Source organism: Barbatula barbatula (assembly GCF_947034865.1).
Source record: "Barbatula barbatula genome assembly, chromosome: 23".
Lineage (NCBI taxonomy): Eukaryota > Metazoa > Chordata > Actinopteri > Cypriniformes > Nemacheilidae > Barbatula > Barbatula barbatula.
Window position 1 is genome coordinate 11,266,137 of NC_136786.1, and position 20,388 is coordinate 11,286,524.

At 41.6% G+C, this 20,388-nt stretch overlaps 1 protein-coding gene across 2 annotated transcripts in view; it reads right to left on the bottom strand.

Annotated features, from left to right (window-relative positions):
* tmem108 (transmembrane protein 108) overlaps positions 1-20,388 on the bottom strand; it is a 50,020-nt gene that overhangs the window by 13,270 nt on the left and 16,362 nt on the right. For both annotated transcript variants that reach the window (XM_079447718.1, XM_079447719.1), the window contains exon 3: positions 4,334-4,417. In XM_079447718.1, coding sequence (XP_079303844.1) covers positions 4,334-4,373 — 40 coding nt within the window. In that variant the 5' untranslated portion in view covers positions 4,374-4,417. The remainder of the gene's footprint in view (positions 1-4,333; positions 4,418-20,388) is intronic.

Here is a 20,388-nt window from a genome sequence, read left to right on the forward strand (position 1 = left end):
AATAAACAATAAACACTGACGTAACTGACCGACAGCCACCTCACGGTAGACTGCCGGCCATAAAACATACACACACTAAACACAGTTTCGGGCCCGGTCCTCTCTCGTCAACAGTCCTGCCGAACATCCATTTAAGCTCCCAATCTCCTCCGTGATAAGATGCGGGACCGGTGCGCGCACAGCTGCTTGGACTTATCACTCACGCCACCGGCCCCGCGTCACGGCTCTCGTCCCGCCTTCCTCACCACATACCCCCATCACCCCTTACAGGCCGGGGGGCACCCCCGAGACTGTACCTACTCCCCCCCCCGGGGAGCCAGTCTCGGAGTCGGCAGCGCCTGGGGGTATGCACCGGCGAGACGAAAGAACGGAGACGGGAGCCCCCGGAGCGACAGGGACGAGAGAGGGGAGAGAGGAAAAGAAAAAAAATTGTCCGGTTCCCTGACACGCTGTCACTCGGTCCTCAGCCCAGCCGAGAGGCTCTTCCTCGCGGTGCAATGCGGTAGTGCTGGACGTCGGGGGGGACGGCCCGATCCTCCTTCGCCTCCTGGCGGTTGGCGATGGCCCTCGGCGTGAGGGCAGCCAGTAGCGGGTCCCCCGTTTCCTGTTCCTCACCCTCATGGTTGTTGGACACAGGATTCCGGCCCACGGCCAACGGCGACGACCCCTCCGCTCCATCGTTAAGGCCGCCATCCCACCTCGGCCCAGGAGCACGGCAGCGGGCTCTCCGTCCCAGCCGATTTTTCTTGCTCCAGCACCACCGCCTCGGGCAGCCGCCGGCGGACGTCTCTTGTCCGCGCTGCCCGAACTCCTCCGCACCACGATGCCCCTGCAGCCCTCGGCAGCGAGGGCTCTTCGACAGCATGCCCCTCCTTCCTCCCGGGTTTCGGCACCAATGTAGCAAAGTTCGTTAGAAGGGAAGGAAGGAGGCGGGAACCGGCGAACATTCAAACACGAAAACTTTAATTAAATAAACAATAAACACTGACGTAACTGACCGACAGCCACCTCACGGTAGACTGCCGGCCATAAAACATACACACACTAAACACAGTTTCAGGCCCGGTCCTCTCTCGTCAACAGTCCTGCCGAACATCCATTTAAGCTCCCAATCTCCTCCGTGATAAGATGCGGGACCGGTGCGCGCACAGCTGCTTGCACTTATCACTCACGCCACCGGCCCCGCGTCACGGCTCTCGTCCCGCCTTCCTCACCACACTCAGAAAGATATATTTTGTGAAAGTCTATTATTCAAATTAGTGGAAATGTTTGGAGCTTAAAATGTATTTTTGTATCATGAATAAATATAAATGTCTGTTTAAAAATACTAATCACATCACTTCTATAGTAAACTTTGATAAAGGGTCCAACTGTACCAAACATTACAGGTGTGAAATAGGATATTCTGTAGTCATAACTGCGCTGATTTCACAAATTCACAACTGGAAAAAATCTTAAACTGTTTAAAAGTCAAAATTTTAGCCTATGATAACTTTCAAAATGAGACTGCATACTCATGAACTCAAAGTCATCTACAAAAACCAAAACCACAGCGGCCTTAACTTCCCAAACAGGCAGACAGTCAGACAGGGCTCAGCTGGAAAACTCTAAACCCATAAAATATAAAAAATGAGCAGAATTTTTCCTGACACTAGAAGCTCCATTGAATTTGGATGAAAACTCCATTGAGTTAGGATGAATGGGTAGAAATACACCTGAGCCTAAGAGGTATTCTCAGTTTCTCATTTAAACTTTTTGACATAAGGAGGTTCTGCTAGCATCCATTGAATTGTCACATGCATGCAATATTTGCCTGTTATAAAACCTGATCTACAGCGGAGGAAGACTTTTCTACCTGACCTTATGTTCTTGATACGTTTTACACTAACATGCTGGATCTCAGCCAGACGGATATCAAGCACGTGTTGCCAATACTAATATTGCTCAGCGTAAAGGGCCAAAATAAGACCAGACATCCCCACAGAAACATCAGCACAGCTGCTCTTTGGCATATGTTGTACACTGTAAAAAATTGCTGTTAAAAAACAGCCTAATTCTGACAGTAACAAACTGTTTTTTATTAAAACAGTAATATACTGTAGAAAACAATGCATCCTGGGCAATATTTCCCAGTTTAAAAAACTACTGTTCATTTACAGCCATCTGTCAACAGTAATAAACTGTTTTTCTGCAATACGGTTTTGTAGTACTATTTATGCAATGCATTATGGGCTGTGTTAACCCCTTCAGACCCTGCTTCAACAAGAAAGGACATTACGTCTTTCTTTGTTTAGACCAACAAAACTGCATGTTTCTATCATTTTAATAATATTTCACAGATTGTTAACCAAGTTAATGGTGACCTCATTGTCTTGCCCCTGTTATATTTTATTTGATTATGTTATTTGAGGATATTTTAGAGTTGTAAAACACAAGATTTTATTTATTTTATGTCCATCCCAGTGGACATGCGGTTTTAAAAAATAATAAAATATCAGACTTTTTTGTGAGAATGAGTTTTGTGAAAGTTTGTGATTGTTTCGTCATTTTCACTCAGGTACTTTTGGCAAGGTTCAGTTTTCCCACTAATGTCAGACTTTTCTGCCCGAAGGACCCACGCGAGGAGGACCATCGTAGCGCTTCATCTGTACCAACCTGCATTTGCACGTTCAAATTTCACGGTCAATAAACACTTTTTTACTTTTATTGAGAGTATGTGGTTCAGAGAGGAAGTATTATCAAGTTATGTTTGAAATTGCTGCTTAACAAGCGTTAGTAACTTACGCGATTTAAAAAGGGCTCGTCATCTCCGAGATATAACCCAAATGGTCATATTTACTTGCATTTTACGGACCCCGTGTTTTATTGGCTTTTTTGTCATCTCTGAATTTTCAAAACTGTGGGTATTGCACAGTTGCTAGCTGCCATTCACCACTAAACGTGACGTTTGATATTGCGATGTTTGTTGCGTTTAAATGCGGCTTGTGTTTGAAAGGCGTTTTAGTTATCCAGTCAAGAATATCAATATTTGTATGACTGATTGATTGATATTAATTAAAATAAGTAATGACCATGATGTCAACAATAACGCAATATCTGCTCCAGTACTATGCAGAGACCTTTGAAAGCTTTCTGATCATGTTCCTTCCATATGTTTGTTTGTTTTTGTAATAATTATGCACGCACTGAATAAAGTATCACTGCTATCTAGGTTGTTGTTGTACAATGTTTCTGTAAATCTAAATTAATTTGATGAGTTCTTTGTGATTTCTACTGTTTTACAGTGTTCCATGGAATACATCAGGAAGAAAAACAAGCAACCAACGTTTTAGTCATCTGCATCAGATGGTTGATGGATTGTTCCTTATTACATTTTTGAATGCCAGCACCAGTATCTCTTAACTCTTAATACATGCACTCTCATGTTTTAAATATGTCAAGTTTAGAGGGGGTAGTCTCTGTTATTTATCCTGTTTTATTGCCATTGGTATTGCCAAGATTCGATTATTTGTTTTGCTAAAGACTTGGTTGCTTGTTTCTTTTTTTGTGTTGCTGCTCTTAAATAAGAGAGTAGAATATTTTATATGATATATATTTGATGTTGAGCAGACATGTGTAGCCCAAAGGACAATATTGTGCAATAAAGATTTAGTTAAAAAAGGTTGAGTAGCCTATTGTCTTAATTATAACAGCAATATACTGTGAAATAATTTCACAGCATGAATACTGGTGTCTCTGCTGTCGGTATTTTACTGTTAAATAAGGGGAAAACAGCAATGCACTGTATTTCGTTTTTACAGCAAAATACTATGAAATATTTTCACAGCATGAATAACGTAAAATTACAGAAAATTACTGGCGTCTCTGCTGGCAGTATTTTACTGTTAAATAAGGGGAAAACAGCAATGCACTGTATTTCGTTTTTACAGCAAAATACTATGAAATATTTTCACAGCATGAATAACGTAAAATTACAGAAAATTACTGGCGTCTCTGCTGGCAGTATTTTACCGTTAAATAAGGGGAAAACAGCAATGCACTGTATTTCGTTTTTACAGCAAAATACCGTAAAATAATTTCACAGCATGAATAACGTAAAATTACAGTAAATTACTGGCGTCTCTGTTGCCAGTATTTTACCGTTATTTAACAGAACAATATAGTTGTGTCCTGGTTTATACAGTAACAGCTCATTGGTAAACCAGCTTCACCAGAAAAAGCATTTCCAAATTTATCTGAAGAACAGTATGGCTCAAACTTAATCCAAGCATGCACAAAACAGCATATGAAAAATTATAACTGTACAATCAGCATTCTATAATGAGAGACTTACTCAGCAGCTGGTGGGACAGAACCTGCAGACTTCTCTTCATGATATCATGTGGTCCGGTTCCTCCTCCACAGTGCTCATGGTTCTCTACAGGACAAAAGAGAAGTACTTTAAAGTGCTGAATTTTATTTTGGGAAAGTATTATGTGGTGTAAAATACTGCTGTCCCAGCTTAGAATGCATAAACTATACAAGCAAGCGATTTGGAGATTGTATTACTCCATAATGCAAACGATGACAGACTGTCAAAATGTTTTTCCTTGATCATCTACAGTAGACCAGCAGTTTACAAACTTGTTCATTTGAGCCCTGTTGAAAAAAACTGCATGTGCTGGTCAGGTTGGTTTTGAAGCATGGTAGCTGGTTTGTGCTGGTCATTAGCTGGTCCTATGCTGGTCATGTGCTGGTTTAAGATGGTCCTGAGCTGGTTTTGGACCAGGTTAACCCAGCACAAACCAGATACCATGCTTCAAAACTTACCTAACCAGCATATGCTGTTTTTTCAACGGGGAGGACAGTCATCTTGAGACCCACCAAAATATTTTTATGTGGAAATAAGGTTGAAAAATTGCACATTTATTTGTAGAAATTTTTATTTCCTTGTCATTATATGAATAAAATTCAAGTTGCATTACGTTGAATAAAATTTTTTGGTTATTGCAATAGCAAAATTACTACATTTCGTTACACTGTACTTGTATATGTGTAATGTGTAATGACAATAAAGTTTAATCTAATCTAATCTAATCTAAAAAATACTGAATGCTAAAATATCAAAACCATAGTCATTATGTGGCCTTTCAATCTTTTCTGTAATTTACGGCAACAGCCAAGTTACTTTCCACGACCCACTTTGCAACCCCATTGTGAGTCCTGACCCACAGTATAAAACGCTCTGATCTAGACAATCTTTATTCCAGCTTTATTCCCATGTTCATGCCATTGACATTTATTGACACCTTCATAGTCTTAGGAAACTGTCACACTGTTCAATGCAAATTTGACACAAGCCCATTTTCTCTATCCATCAGGGGATGAGTCTTTCTCTATGAGTATGTGTGTGATTGTCAAGGTGTCAAAATTGTGACTCTCATATCTCGTCCTTTGGGTATCATGACTGCATCCTGAGACATATTGGGTCGATAAAGGATGTGATATGAGATTTGTGTCCCCCTGGGTCTAAGGATATCCGAATCAAATGCGAAACTAAATCCGCAGCGACCACCACACAATGACTACAGCATTGATTCCTTTCCATAATCTATTCATTATGAGCTGAATGTCATTCTCAAGCATTGGATCAAGCATTGGATCAAATATAGCTGGGCATCCCATTTAATTCAAGCTACACCTAAACAGCTTTTGATCAATGCTCTGAAACCAGTCAGTATTGATTTGATTATATATTCTTGTATAACAATTAAAATAGTTGACTTGTAAACAAAATGATAATAAAAAAATCTGACCAGTCAACTAGCTGCAAATTATTATTACAGAATGCTATTGTAACGTGGCTGCCTTAGGCGGGGATCGAACCCGGGTCTGCAGTGCTCAAGTGCAAGGTGTTTACCACTAAGCTAACTCCCCAACAGTTGAACCCAAAAGCAGAAGAGCAATGAGCCAGGATGCCTGTGTTTCTTTCCAAAAATAGAATCTTTACTTGTAGAAAAAACACAAAGTACAAATAAACAAGGAAAGCCGAGCTTCCATAAAACAGTGAAACAAAACAGACACTAGGGTCAAAAAGGTATAAAGTAACAAACTTGAATTCTTGATCACAGCGCACTGAAGCACAGAAAACATAGGCTCAAGACTGAACACAAAGGCAGGGAACAAACAGACTTATAAAGGGCTAGACACAGGTGAAGGGTATGAGGATTAACGAGCAGAGTAATGGACGAGGTTAGGGACGTTGGCGCCATCTGCAGGATTGGAGGGAACAAGCAAAAGATGAGATCTTTACAGGAGCCCCTCTCCTAGGAACGGCTCCTGACGTTCTTCTGGCAGTTCCCTCGGGCTCGGTGGAATTCTGAGATGAGAGTCGGATCCAGGATGTCTCGAGCAGGAACCCAGCTCCGCTCCTCCTGGCCATAGCCCTCCCAGTCCACCAGATATTGAGTTCTCCCACGGACCTGGCGAGAATCAAGCAGTCTACCGACTGTGTAAACTGGCTGCCCATCAATGATGCGGGGTGCTGGGGCACGCTTCCTAGCTGGGGACAGAGTAGAGCAAACAACAGGTCTTAGACGGGAAACATGAAAAGTGGGGTGAACCTTCATGGACCTGGGGAGGTGGAGTCGATAGGAAACTGGATTAATCTTCCTGAGGATCTTGAATGGACCGATGTATCGTGGGGCCAGCTTGCGGGATTCCACCCGCAGAGGAAGATCTCGGGTTGACAGCCACACTCTTTGCCCTGAGTGAAGCGAGGGTCCCACCTTCCGGTGTCGATTAGCCTGCCTCCGTTGTTGTCGACTGGCCCTCAATAAAGCAACACGTGCTCTTTGCCAGGAACGTCGGCACCGGCGGACCAGCAGGGACGTCAACCTCTGGCTCCTGTCCGGGAAACAGAGGGGGAGGGAAACCATACTGACATTCAAAAGGAGACATGTCTAGGGAGGAATGGTAAAGGGTGTTATGAGCGAATTCAGCCCAGATTAATCGAGAGCTCCATGTGGATTGATTGTCGGAAACCAGGCATCTTAATGTCCTTTCAATGTCTTGATTTACTCTCTCTGTCTGGCCGTTGGACTGGGGGTGGAAGCCGGAAGACAGGCTGATGGAAGATCCGATAAGCCGTCCGAATGCCTTCCAGAACCGGGAAGTGAACTGTGGACCCCGGTCGGAAACCATATCCTGCGGGAAGCCGTGGATCCTGAACACATGCCTCATCAACAGTTCTGCGGTTTGGTTTGCTGTGGGGAGCTTGGGCAGAGGTAAGAGATGGCAAGTCTTTGAAAATCTATCCACCACCACCAGAATTACCGTATTTCCTTGAGAGTGTGGTAAACCTGTGATAAAGTCCAGGGAAATGTGAGACCAAGGGCGTCTTGGAATAGGAAGTGGGCACAGCAAGCCTTGAGGGTGGGTTCTAGGCTCCTTATTCTGGGCACAAACTGAGCAGGCAGTGACGAAGGCCCGGACGTCTTTGTGCAGTTTAGGCCACCAGAACTTCCTCTGGACAAGCTTGCATGTTCTGGTAGTTCCCGGGTGTCCAGAGGGGAGGGAAGCATGAGCCCACTGCAAAACCTCAGAACGCAGACAGTTAGGGACAAAGAGACGCCCAGGAGGGCCATTACCTGGCTGCTGCAGTTGGGCCCTCTTGACAGCCGTCTCAATATCCCACTGGATGGGGGCCACCACCCTGGAAGTGGGGAGAATGGGTTCTGGAACGGACTCCCCCTCTTGTGGCTCAAACTGTCTCGAGAGTGCATCTGGTTTGAGATTCTTGGAACCTGGGCGATAGGAAAGAGTGAAGTTAAACCGGTTAAAAAAGAGGGCCCAACGGGCTTGTCGAGAATTCAACCTCTTAGCCTCCCGGATGTAAATGAGGTTTCTGTGGTCCGTCCATATGAAAAAAGGGTGTTTGGACCCCTCCAGCCAATGCCTCCACTCTTCCAATGCCATCTTAATGGCCAGCAGTTCCCTGTTTCCAATATCATAATTTCTCTGAGTTGGGGTAAGCCGACGAGAGAAAAAAGCACATGGGTGAAGCTTATTATCACTCCTACTCCTCTGTGATAGAACAGCTCCTACCCCCACATCTGAGGCATCCACCTCCAATACAAAGGGTATCTCTGGATCAGGGAGAGTTAGGATTGGGGCAGATGTGAAGAGTCGCTTCAATCTATTGAAGGCTTGATTAGCTCTGCTGGTCCACACAAATGGTTTGGCTGATTTCTTAGTCAGTGCGGAGAGAGGCTCTGCAACAGAACTAAAGTCTCTAATGAACCTCCTATAAAAATTGGAAAAGCCCAAAAAGCGCTGTACCTGCTTCACCGAAATTGGATGGGGCCAATCCAAGACTGCCTGGATCTTGCCAGGATCCATATGAAGGCTGCCCTTGGACACATGGAAGCCTAGAAATGAGACTGCTGGAACATGAAACTCACTCTTCTCCAGCTTCACAAAGAGTTTGTGTTTTAGCAGCTGGACCAGAACCTGCCGAACATGCTGAATATGTTCCTGGTAGTTGCGGGAGAATATGAGTATGTCATCCAGATAAACAAATACAGAAATATTCAGCATCTCTCTGAGAACATCATTAATAAAGGCCTGGAAGACTGCTGGAGCATTAACCAGGCCGAATGGCATTACCTGGTATTCGTAGTGGCCCGTTGGAGTGTTGAATGCAGTCTTCCACTCGTCTCCCTCACGGATTCTAACTAGATGGTATGCATTACGAAGGTCCAGCTTCGTAAATATGGTGGCACCCTGCAAGATCTCAAAAGCCGTGGTCATGAGGGGAAGAGGGTACCGGTTCTTGACGGTAAAACGGTTTAAGCCTCTGTAGTCAATGCAGGGTCGGAGGCTGCCATCCTTCTTTTCAACAAAGAAAAAACCCGCTCCTGCAGGTGAGGTAGAAGGACGGACGAATCCGCTGTCCAGAGCTTCTTTTAGGTACTTGTCCATGGCTAATCTTTCAGGACCAGAGAGAGAGTAGAGCCTTCCACGAGGTGGGCAGGTACCAGGAACCAGTTCAATAGGGCAATCATAAAGTCTATGAGGGGGCAGTGAGGCAGCTCTGTCCTTACTGAAAACCTCATAAAGGTCTGCATACTCCGGGGGAACTCGGGATAACTCGGGAAGATGAGCTACAGGCTTGGTCTTAGCTGACTCCATCTTGGGAACAGCCATGACTTCAGTGGACAGTATCTCGGGAACAGAGGCAGATCTCCACATGGAGATATCTGATGAAGGTTCTGGGAATGATTCTAGGGGATTGGGGGAACAGCAGAAGGCGATGTCTGAAACACGGCAGTTAGTTCCCCAGGATCTAACAATCCCTCGGGCCCAGTCAACATGTGGGTTGTGAGCAGTCAGCCAAGGGAAGCCAAGGATTAAAGGAAGCTTAGGAGAATGAATCAAAAAGAACTGTATCTGTTCCTGGTGTTGCCCCACCTTTAGCTGGAGAGATGGGGTACAATGATTAACCTGTCCTGAACCCAGAGGACTGCCATCAACTGCTGTAATGTTAAGGGGTTTCTGAAGCATCACAGGCTGAATAGAAAGTCTCTCGGCCATCTCAAAGTCCATAAAACTCCCAGCGGCCCCAGAGTCTACAAAGGCACTAACTTGATGATGTTGAATGCCCTGGGTGATGGTGGCATGGATGGTCAAACCAGAGGTCGCCGAGCAGGGGGTGATTCCTATTCTCACCCTGGACCCCCTCCTCCTGGACGAGAGTGGGCTTTTCCCGACAACTCAGGGCATGCAAAGCGAAAGTGGCCTGGCTTGCCACAATAGAGACAGCATCTCTCTCTCATCCGTCTGTTACGTTCAGCTTGAGATATCCTGGTCCCACCCAACTGCATGGGTTCCTCTGGGTCACTAGAAGACGAACGTAGTTTAATAGGGCTAGCAGACTCAAGCAATCTGTTCTCCAGTTGTCGCTCCTGTTGACGTTCCCTGAGACGATGGTCTACCCGGATGGCCACGTCAATGAAGGATTCGAGATCAGGCACAGGGTCTCGGTATGCTAACTCATCCTTGAGCTCAGGAGACAAGGCATGGTGAAAGGTAGCTCTCAGGGCTCTTTGATCCCATCCACTCTCTGTGGCGAGAGTGCGAAACTCAATAGCAAACTCTGCTGCACACCGGGTACCTTGAGAGAGATTGAGTAAGCGGTGATCCACATCTCCCCTACTAGCTGGATGATGGAAAACTCTCTTCATCTCAGAAATGAAGTCTTGACTGTTGGCTGTGAGTGGAGATCGCTGATCCCACAAGGCTGAGGCCCAGTCCAATGCCTTGCCAGTGAGAAGGGTAATGATGTACGCCACTCTACTACTTTCGGTGGGAAAGCTGCTAGGCTGGAGCTGGAAGGCCAGTGTACACTGAGTAATGAAACCTCTGCATCTCTCAGGACTGCCATCAAATCGTTCAGGGGCAGGTAGTCTGGGCTCTGATGGTAAAGCAACCATAGACCTGAGTGGGAGATCAGGAGGTGGGTCTCGGGACTGGGTTTGAGACTGGTGACTCAGAAGGTGAAGGATCTCTGACAGAGCCTGATCATGCCTCTGAACTGTTGCGGCTTGCTCCGAAAGGGCTGACAGAATTCGATCGACCTTTGAGAGTGGTGAAGACTCTTCTGCTGGGCTCGCTTCCATGGTTCAGTCTTGCTGTAACGTGGCTGCCTTAGGCGGGGATCGAACCCGGGTCTGCAGTGCTCAAGTGCAAGGTGTTTACCACTAAGCTAACTCCCCAACAGTTGAACCCAAAAGCAGAAGAGCAATGAGCCAGGATGCCTGTGTTTCTTTCCAAAAATAGAATCTTTACTTGTAGAAAAAACACAAAGTACAAATAAACAAGGAAAGCCGAGCTTCCATAAAACAGTGAAACAAAACAGACACTAGGGTCAAAAAGGTATAAAGTAACAAACTTGAATTCTTGATCACAGCGCACTGAAGCACAGAAAACATAGGCTCAAGACTGAACACAAAGGCAGGGAACAAACAGACTTATAAAGGGCTAGACACAGGTGAAGGGTATGAGGATTAACGAGCAGAGTAATGGACGAGGTTAGGGACGTTGGCGCCATCTGCAGGATTGGAGGGAACAAGCAAAAGATGAGATCTTTACAGCTATAAGACGTGTTTTGGCAACTGGTTGATGAATATTTGTGCAACTCATTCCCATTCAATTCAGTTCATTATATCTGCAGCCGGTACATCGGCACGGAGGTTATAAACCTGCTTTCATTATCATCCTCTCATTATCGTTCAACTCAGCAAACCGAGAAAATCCGACCACTGTGTGTTTCCTGACTTCTCAATCAATACACATCATGTCTCTCGATCAATAGACACACACACACACACACTCTTTTTTGTTCTTCTGTAAATGCTTTTGAGTGTGTGCGTGTGTAATGATATGGTCCTTGCAATGTCATCAAAGGAAACATTTCTAATGTTTTTTCAATGAATATGTGAACAAAACAATGTGTGAATTTGTGTAAGAAGGAAATCCATTTGTGATTCATGCCCACCTGCATGGAGAGGCTAAGTGGAGGGCATCTTTCTCAGACAGAAGAAATGAGAAGTAGGAAAAACTTAAGCAGGCACAATTTGTTGTGACACAGAATAAATGTGTTGGAAAAAAGTGCAATGAGTGCAAATACGAGTAAACTACAGAAGGTGCGACGAATGGATCTGTGCCCAATCGTATGTATTACTTAACATGCTGTGGGGTTTGTTCCTCTTTCTTAACAAATAACTGCATGGCAACAGGTACATGCAGAGACCCTGCTTTGGTCACCATGGCATCCACAACAATTATTATATTCACCTGTGAGAACAATCTGGACATGAAACCTAGCAACGAGATATTACTTGTGTGTCTGTTAAGCCCTTGAGCCAACAAGCTCAGAAAACAACTCCTCCCTCCTGACATGATGTTTGGTTTGTGTTGACACCCAGCGGTTTGCCCACAACGGGTCAGTTGTGAGACAGCAGCTATAAACTGTCTGTCTGAAGGACAAGGGCTTTAGGATGAGCCAAGGTCATATGACATGCTGTAGTGAAATAAAGCTGTCAGAGGACCTCCCTTTAGCCGCTGTTGACAGGCACAGAAACACTTACAACTTTATGTTTTTGTGTGGTTTGCAGTTGGCTGCTAGTGTCTAGCGAACGAGGTGAAGTTGTCGATTGTGCTTCAAAAAACACATGTTTGTTAATTTTGGCTAAAGTAAATTATAAGCCTCAGTGAATAATTAGAACTTTGAGATAAATTGTGACACAGTCTGCGAAAACCCAGCTATGGTTATTTTTTGTGATTTACTGTTTACAAAAAGTTTTCCAACATAATGTAAAGAACATATTGTAAAAATATAACCTTGAATAAAGCCATGCCAAAAACTTATAATACTGAAAGTAATAGTTGAAATCCAACTTTGAGGCTCATTGTCTCAAAATTGTATTTTGCAATTTGGGATTGTATTGTCATTTTCTTATTGTCAAGTTTTTTAAGCACACCACATGACACCTATGGAGCTGCAGCTAATGACATGACAATAATTTTGATCTACAGGACAGACCCTTTGTGTTCGTCCCTTTCAGCATTGCTTTTCACAGGCGCGAACGAGTGATTCTGTGAGCTGTTATCTTGATTCTGGTTGGCCAAAAGAATCCAGGTGCCCCAAGGAAAAAAATCGGATTTACACGATTCACATACATGACCTATCTTTGCATCAAAACGGCGAATTTCGCCGAAAACAACTTGTTTGCAGGAATGTGAAATTGTAAATATATCCATAATGAAATAATATCTTTACTTTGTGTTATGTGTAGGCCTACCATGAATTTCCCTATAAGATATATATAAACAGACACATGTAAAACATATTTGAAAGAATACTGAAATCTTTTACAAATTGACTTCAGAATGTCAATTGCTTGTACACCCTAAAATTAATGAAATGATAAAAAATGGGCTGTGTTATTGTTTATTTATTAGGCTGTGTGTATTTCATGTTCACTAATATATGCAAAATATGACTACATTTACAGTACACAAACTCAATCGTGTGTGCACTCTTAGTGAGGTCAGAATTGACTGATGATATTGACCGCACTTACTAATTCATGAACAAGGACTCATTAATTGAATTAAACCAGTCACCCTTACATCAACTGCGTAGTACATGCGATCACATTCTCTGTTTTTTTGCACACGAGAAGCTAATAAAGTCTTGTACAGTATGTCTGCGATAAGACTGTAAAAATAAAGAAGAGCAATAGATTCCCATTTGATCTTAAGCTTAAAATGCTGTTTAGAAATTAATGAGATTAATTAGAGACAGAATAAGAAAGTGCATATGAGATAAGAACAGCTACAACACATTCTTGGTAAAAAGATTAATATTAAAACCCTCTCGAATCTTTAATTAAATGACATAGTCAAGCATTACAGTGTAGTCCAAATTTAGAAATAATGTTCAAGTATACGTGCTGCAAATGCTTAATTTCATGTGTCTTCCAAATAATAGACCCTGATTTTCTTTCATAGCAGGTTTTGTTTGTAATAACGTTATGACGTTAGAGACATTACGAATTCAAGGCTCTCCTATAATCATCTTTATAATCATTTTAATAAAGTTTACAGCAAGGCAACCATCAGACACTTTTCAGTATCTCCACATCCTCAGTATTCCTCGCCATTGATTAAACCGACCTTATCCAATAAAAGAGACATGTTTCTATCTCTGAATAAAGATGAGAAATGAATATATGTAAAAATGATTCACCAGCCTGCACAAAAACATCCCCCCTATGACCAGCACTATGTTGATAGCAGTGTGCAGCCCTGCGTTCTGCTGATTCACGACTGCTTCTCCAGTGGCCCTGATGGAGAGCGATGAATTGCAGGTGCTGCGTCACTCTCCCGGTCCCCCGCGAGACGCGTAATCAATCAGCACCGCAGCTACATGGCGCGTCACAGCTGCAGGGCTCTGCACCAGGCCATTTAAAGTGCATTACCTTCCCAGCATGCCTTTCACGTCTCCCACGGGAAATGAGATGACACTTGCCACCTCTTACTTTAGTGGAGAAAGAGTGTCTAACAAAACCAAATGGCTTCTTAAAGTGATGTTTGAAAAATTGCCATAATAGACATCAAACTTAAGGCTACTTTATTTCTGTTGTTTACCTTATTATTCAAAAAATGTTTTTTGCATTACTCAATGATTTAGGTCCGTTCACATTATAACATTAACTATAAAGATAACTGTAACTATAACTATATTTGCACACCAGCGGACGATTACAATAACGTTTCATTCCCTTTCGCAGTCTAATTAACATAAAGTAATAATAACTTTTTCAAATCTACTTTAGTGTAAACAATACATTTAAATCTGTAGCATTATACTGTAAACCCTCAAAACCATTAATAGTATGTTGAGAGATCTAGAGTCCGTGTCACGACACACAAAGGTACATCATGTGTAGGTGTATGAATGAGTGTGGGTGGATGGATTTCTTGCTGTGTGAGTATAATGATGAAAGTGCCAGCTGTGATTAATGCTGAAGTCGCTCTGGACAATCACAGGACTTGTGGGTTTGATGCTGTGTGGGTGATGTCACTGAACAACTGATGTAACTGAAACAACTCAGACGTTTCACTAGAGAGGTACATTGAGTTGAAGTGGATCTTCTTAGATCTGCTTTGAGCCAACCTTACTCTAAATGAGCCTTGAATGGGAATGAGCCGTTTACACAAAACATAATATACACTTGTAAGGAGCATTAATTATTGAAGGCTTTCAGAGTTCAGAATTAGCTTTTCTACAGCATTACTCATATTCGTGTGATAAAAAGAGTTCAATGCTGTATGTAGACACACTCTTAACGTTCACAATGCAAAGCTTTCTAGTCGGCCCTGTATTGAAACTTAGCATCAAAAGGTCTTTTAGAATATATTTTAACTCATTCTATCTTTAAAGTTAAAGAAGTATTTCCAAAGAAATAGATAACAAAACGCCACAGTTTTAGTAGTATAAATGGTGGAAAATGCAACTTTCAATATGGCCGCTCTAGCATCAGAAGCCCTGCCTTCCAGCGAAAAGGGGCCAATCATCAATCACTAATGAAAAAAGGGTGTTTTTAGCACAATTTAATGCTGTTTAGGTGTAAAAAAAGAATTTCTGGTAGCATCAGTGTTCCCCCATTCAAGTAGATATGACTAAGATGTCTTAAATATATGCCTGGAGACGTTTCAAACATGGCGCTGAGTACGGCTTCCCTAAAGGGACTTTGGCATTTCACACTTCAGCTGTAGTGGACTACGACATAGAGGAAAGTGACATGTGCATGAAGGGAGCGACAAGCCATAAACAGATTCACAGTGCAAGTGCATCCACACTGACAGTCTGTGGTGTTTCTTACAAGATCAGCTTGTGTGTGGTTAACTGACACAGCAACTGTGAGACACACACAGTCTGGAGAGTAAAACAAATACTTTATAGACGACTATGAGGGCCATAATCCATCAAGTACATAAACGCACACAAAAATGGGTCCAACTTTATATTGAGTGTGTTTTCTACTTTGTATTTTTTCATGTGTGGTCCAAACTTATCATTAAAACAATTAAACAAACTGAAATGAACAGAACAACTATCTGACAAACCAGATTAAAACAGCTACTGAAGGACCTAAAACATATAAACTGAACATCACAACAGATACACATCACGACACTTGTAGAAGTTATCAAGTAAACATTCAGAACAAGCTTCATAGAAAGTGTCTGATGACCTCAAGCAAAATCCATTGGAATTCACCAGGATTGTCTGGGAACATCCGCACATTCCTAAACTGAGATGAATGATTACAGAGGAAGTTTGAAGTAACACAAGTTTAAAGCGAAATGAGGGGAAATGACACACTTCCTCCAGTGTTTGACTTAATGCACACAAGGACTACTAGTTGCCACAAACATGCTTATCAGGAGCATTATCTGTGGCTCAGAAAGAAATAGAAATGCAATATATTTGTCAACCAAATTCGGGGGGAAGACTTTCACCCATCACACTTTTAAGCATAACAACCACAACTAGAGATAATATAAAGAACAAGCTCCAGTAAAGCTGTCTCTCTATGATCTCAAAGTGTGTAATAGACAGGCTGGTCCACTCGAAAATGCGTCAGTGTCACGCTTTGCCTCCTCTAGGAGTGAACATGATAAAAAATATAACGATTTTAAAATAAAAGTATTATTTTGCACTCACATAATAATAGATATTTTAGAGCACTTAACCCCACTCCTACCCTTAACATACCCACCTCTCGACAATAAAAAAACATGCAACAAGCTAATAGAAGTCAGCCGCAGGCCTTTTTTAAAACACACCAAAAACTGTACAAAAACATTATGAACAGGTCGCATGGCATTCTGAAATCTCTGTATGAGCCCTCTAGGTTTTAAGTACCTCCAGGTACACACGCAGTGGTGCATACATTCAAATTTAGCATGTGACGCAATCGGAGCAGGATAGCCAATGCCGTTTCATAACGTAAGCGAACGTAATGATGCAACAAGTCACGGGACACGCGAGAGCCAATCCCATTTCACAATCTAAGCTGATTTTCCGGTGGCAATTTATTAAATTGTACGCAAACGGATACAGTTTTACAGCAGACAGAGAAGGGGTTCTTTGAGCTCGGAACGATAAGAATAATGGCACTTTTTGAATAAATAGCATCTGTTACTGCAACTGTTATGTATTGTATTTTACAATAGGGGTCGGGTCGGGTAACGCGCTAAAATGAGTATTAGGTGTGCAGACAAAGTAATAACTTACACAAAATACCATGTACACCAGTACACGTCATGATTTATAAAAACATTGGAAAATCGCCCCGTTCTTTGCTGACGTTACTCCACCTTCATACATACGTGTCATGTTCACGCCTAGAGTTGCCAAAACGTGACACTAACCTGCTTTTTTGGAGTCTATTACATGCTTCAGCGTGATACTGTATTGATCTTTAACTAATAACAATCATGATGACATCTAAGTAAAGAGCCCATGGCACTCCATAACATAAACCAGTGACTATTTCCAGCCCTACTGTCCCATTGGATCATACAGAGATTTCGTCCTAATCTATGGTGTGATAACTGGATAAAAAGGATTTTTTTTGCACAAGGCAGCACATAAGAAGCCCACAGGGACATTAAAAATAAACAAGGACAATAAAGGAAGATAAGATACAGAAATGTTTTAGAAAGATAAAATTGCAGGACTGCCACCCACACGAGAGACGCATGAGACTAGTTTACAATGCAGAGTCAGTTTAAGGTCCTTTGTGTTTACATTTATAGAATCTCATTCAGACGCCCAACAAGAGGGTATTATTAAAATACATTATTTTGCATACTTCATCTCTTTGATGTCTTACAGAGAATAGGTTTTGTCAATATATCCGGTTTCACAAATATTGTGTCGTCTGTGTTTCCATCAGGTGCTGTAAATGGTTTAGGTGTACTAAATGTAGAATTTAAGGTCAGGGACAGAATGTGTAGCAGATCAGTATAAACTAATGAATCTATAAAGATGACAGTGTTTCTCTGTACATTTTGTTGTGGCAGTCTAGTCCTACAGACATTGATCTAGTGGTCATTGTCTTTGTGCACAGAGGCTCCAATAGATCAGTTTTTATTTGCAGGGTGTTTATGACCACATTTACAAGAAACACACAAGAAATGTAACCCAAAGCCGAAAGCCACAGTCACAACCCAATAAATCAATCAATCAGGGTCCCTACAAAGAAGAATGACATTTACATTTAGTAATTTTGCAGACGCTTTTATCCAAACAATAGAAGCAATTTGTGCAACAAAAGAACAACAATGCATAGGTGCAGTAAACTGGTTAGTCTACCAATGAAACAATAATTGCATAATAAATAGCTCAAATAGTTATATAAACAAAATAGTTGTAATAATATCCACTGTGGTTTTGAATTTACTGAACATAATTAATGCGCTGAATTGTGAAATTATACAACATCAAACTGAAAATAACAGCCAATTGGTAACTGTAGTAGTTGATCCAGTTTATCTGATAGCCAATTTAGGTTAATGCATGTTTTGACTCTAAAAGGCATGCTTAACCGGTCAAACACATTGATTATTGTCTGTTGTAACTAAAGCCCATCAGAGGGCTAATGGTGGTCCTTTAATCTGTTTGTCTGGTCATTACATGTTCATTTTTTATTTGCAGTTGACCTCAGAATACAGCAACACTGGTGGGGGTCTGTGTTTATTACTTACCTTGCTTAGATTACATTTATTAATGCAGAATATAAGAACTAATTTACTAAATGTATTCATATGCTTTGCCACCCGCATGCTCCATGTATCTTTATTCTCAACACTGTTATGATATAGCAAAGCACATCCCCTTTCCTTTCATTTGTCCATCTCTCTGAGCCTACGAAGTTTTTTTCGCTATACGCTCAAACTCTGTAGCGAAGGTTGTTAAGGTTCCTCTCAATCTTCTGTGTACCTTGTCCGAAGAATTTAAAGCATCCTTAAAATGAAATTAAATGACACCCAACACTGTACACTGTAAATAGATCTGAGACCATTGTGATGAAAAACAGTTGTTACACAACAAAATATATATTATTGCTTCCAACTAAGCTAAAATAAAAAATACGTATTGCCCACTTTGTCTGTTACAAGAATCCAGAAGGGACTGCTAGACAACATTTGCATTGTTGTATTTTTCTTTACAGATGACTGGATGGAAAAGATACACATCATATCCCCTACAACTTTAACTAATGCAAAAAGTGTAATGGCCTGAGACAACATGAAAATAACTTACAGACTTCATCACAAACAAAATCACATATTCTGCATATTCCCTTTAAACAAAAAAAACCTTCCCTAAAACTATAAAAGTCGGTAATAGCATCCCTAAGTGTCATACACAGTCCAGCAAGGAAAGTGTTATTTCATCCAATAATAGTTTAGCATCTAGCCCAAGCTCTGTTGCAATTGGCTGTTAGACCAAAGCAGAAGTATTCTTGTCCCCAGATACACACAGGAGCTAGAAAACCTCCCTTGGCATTGTGGGTAAATGGAGATAAACAGTGATGATGTCTGGTGTGGTGGCCTGACACAGCAGTGTGGATGTAGCAGCAGGGGAGCTGTCAACATATTAGTTCTCACACACAACAAGCAAGGAGTACACACAACTACACAAAAACATCTCAGTCCGCTTCTACCTGACAAGACCGTCAGATACACAAACGCAAGGTGAATGTCAGCCTGAATCTAACTCAACCTGGGCTATAGTATTTGTACCATTTGTACATTGTACGTTTTCCATAATGACTTTGATCATAATGATTTCATAATTGCATGGTAGATGATAAACCGGTAATAAATAAAGGACGGATGTGAATAATACATGTGTGTAGAGGGGTATTTCACTTTATCTCTTATCAACCACACAAAAGATAAGTGCAACCTTACAGCAACGTGCTAATAACCAATCATAACACTTCAGCAAACGCATAGCAACACCCTGACAAACACCCAAGAATAACAGTTAGCTTTACAGAGTCAAGCACTATTTACATTGTTTCAGAAATGTAAAATCGTTTTTTTCCTATATCTATATTTTATGTGTGGAGTTGTACATTCATCATTTCTATCCACATTTAATTTATATATTAACAATATGCTGAAACAGCTGAAATAACCACATTTGAACATTTAGATTTATAGAACCATGTTTAGCAAGTGAGGTTGACCAAACGGCCCACCTCAAAAAATCTAAGGGGAAAGGGTTGGTAATCTAGGATTTGTTAGATCTTAAAAGCCCTTATCATAAGGCACATTTAAGGACTTAAAATCCCAAGGGTGACTTTGATTATGCGAGCTTACCCCTCTTATGAATGATTCATATTTTATGATAATGGGTTGCGAGTAGTAAAATTGAAAGCATTTGGTGTTGCTCATAGGGCACATACATATATGCAAAAGATTATAAATAATATCATGTCCCCTGAGGGTCGAAATGTGTTTACCAATTTCACTATAAAAGAAAAAAAATGGTATTAAAGCAAAATAAATAAACAACAATTGTTTACCTATTATTGAGTAAAATGGATAGGGAAAGAATCATTCAAGCACTACAGAAATATTATGATAGTTGGCTTTAGGAGACACAGCCTATTGGTGGCTTAGATTCACATGCAAGGATCCAGAGGATCTGTATAGCATAAATAAATTGAATTGTATTAATGTCTTTACGTAAAGTTTGATTTCAACCTATAATCTGTTTAACCTCAGAGTGTTGTTATAAAATATTAAAGTGCATAC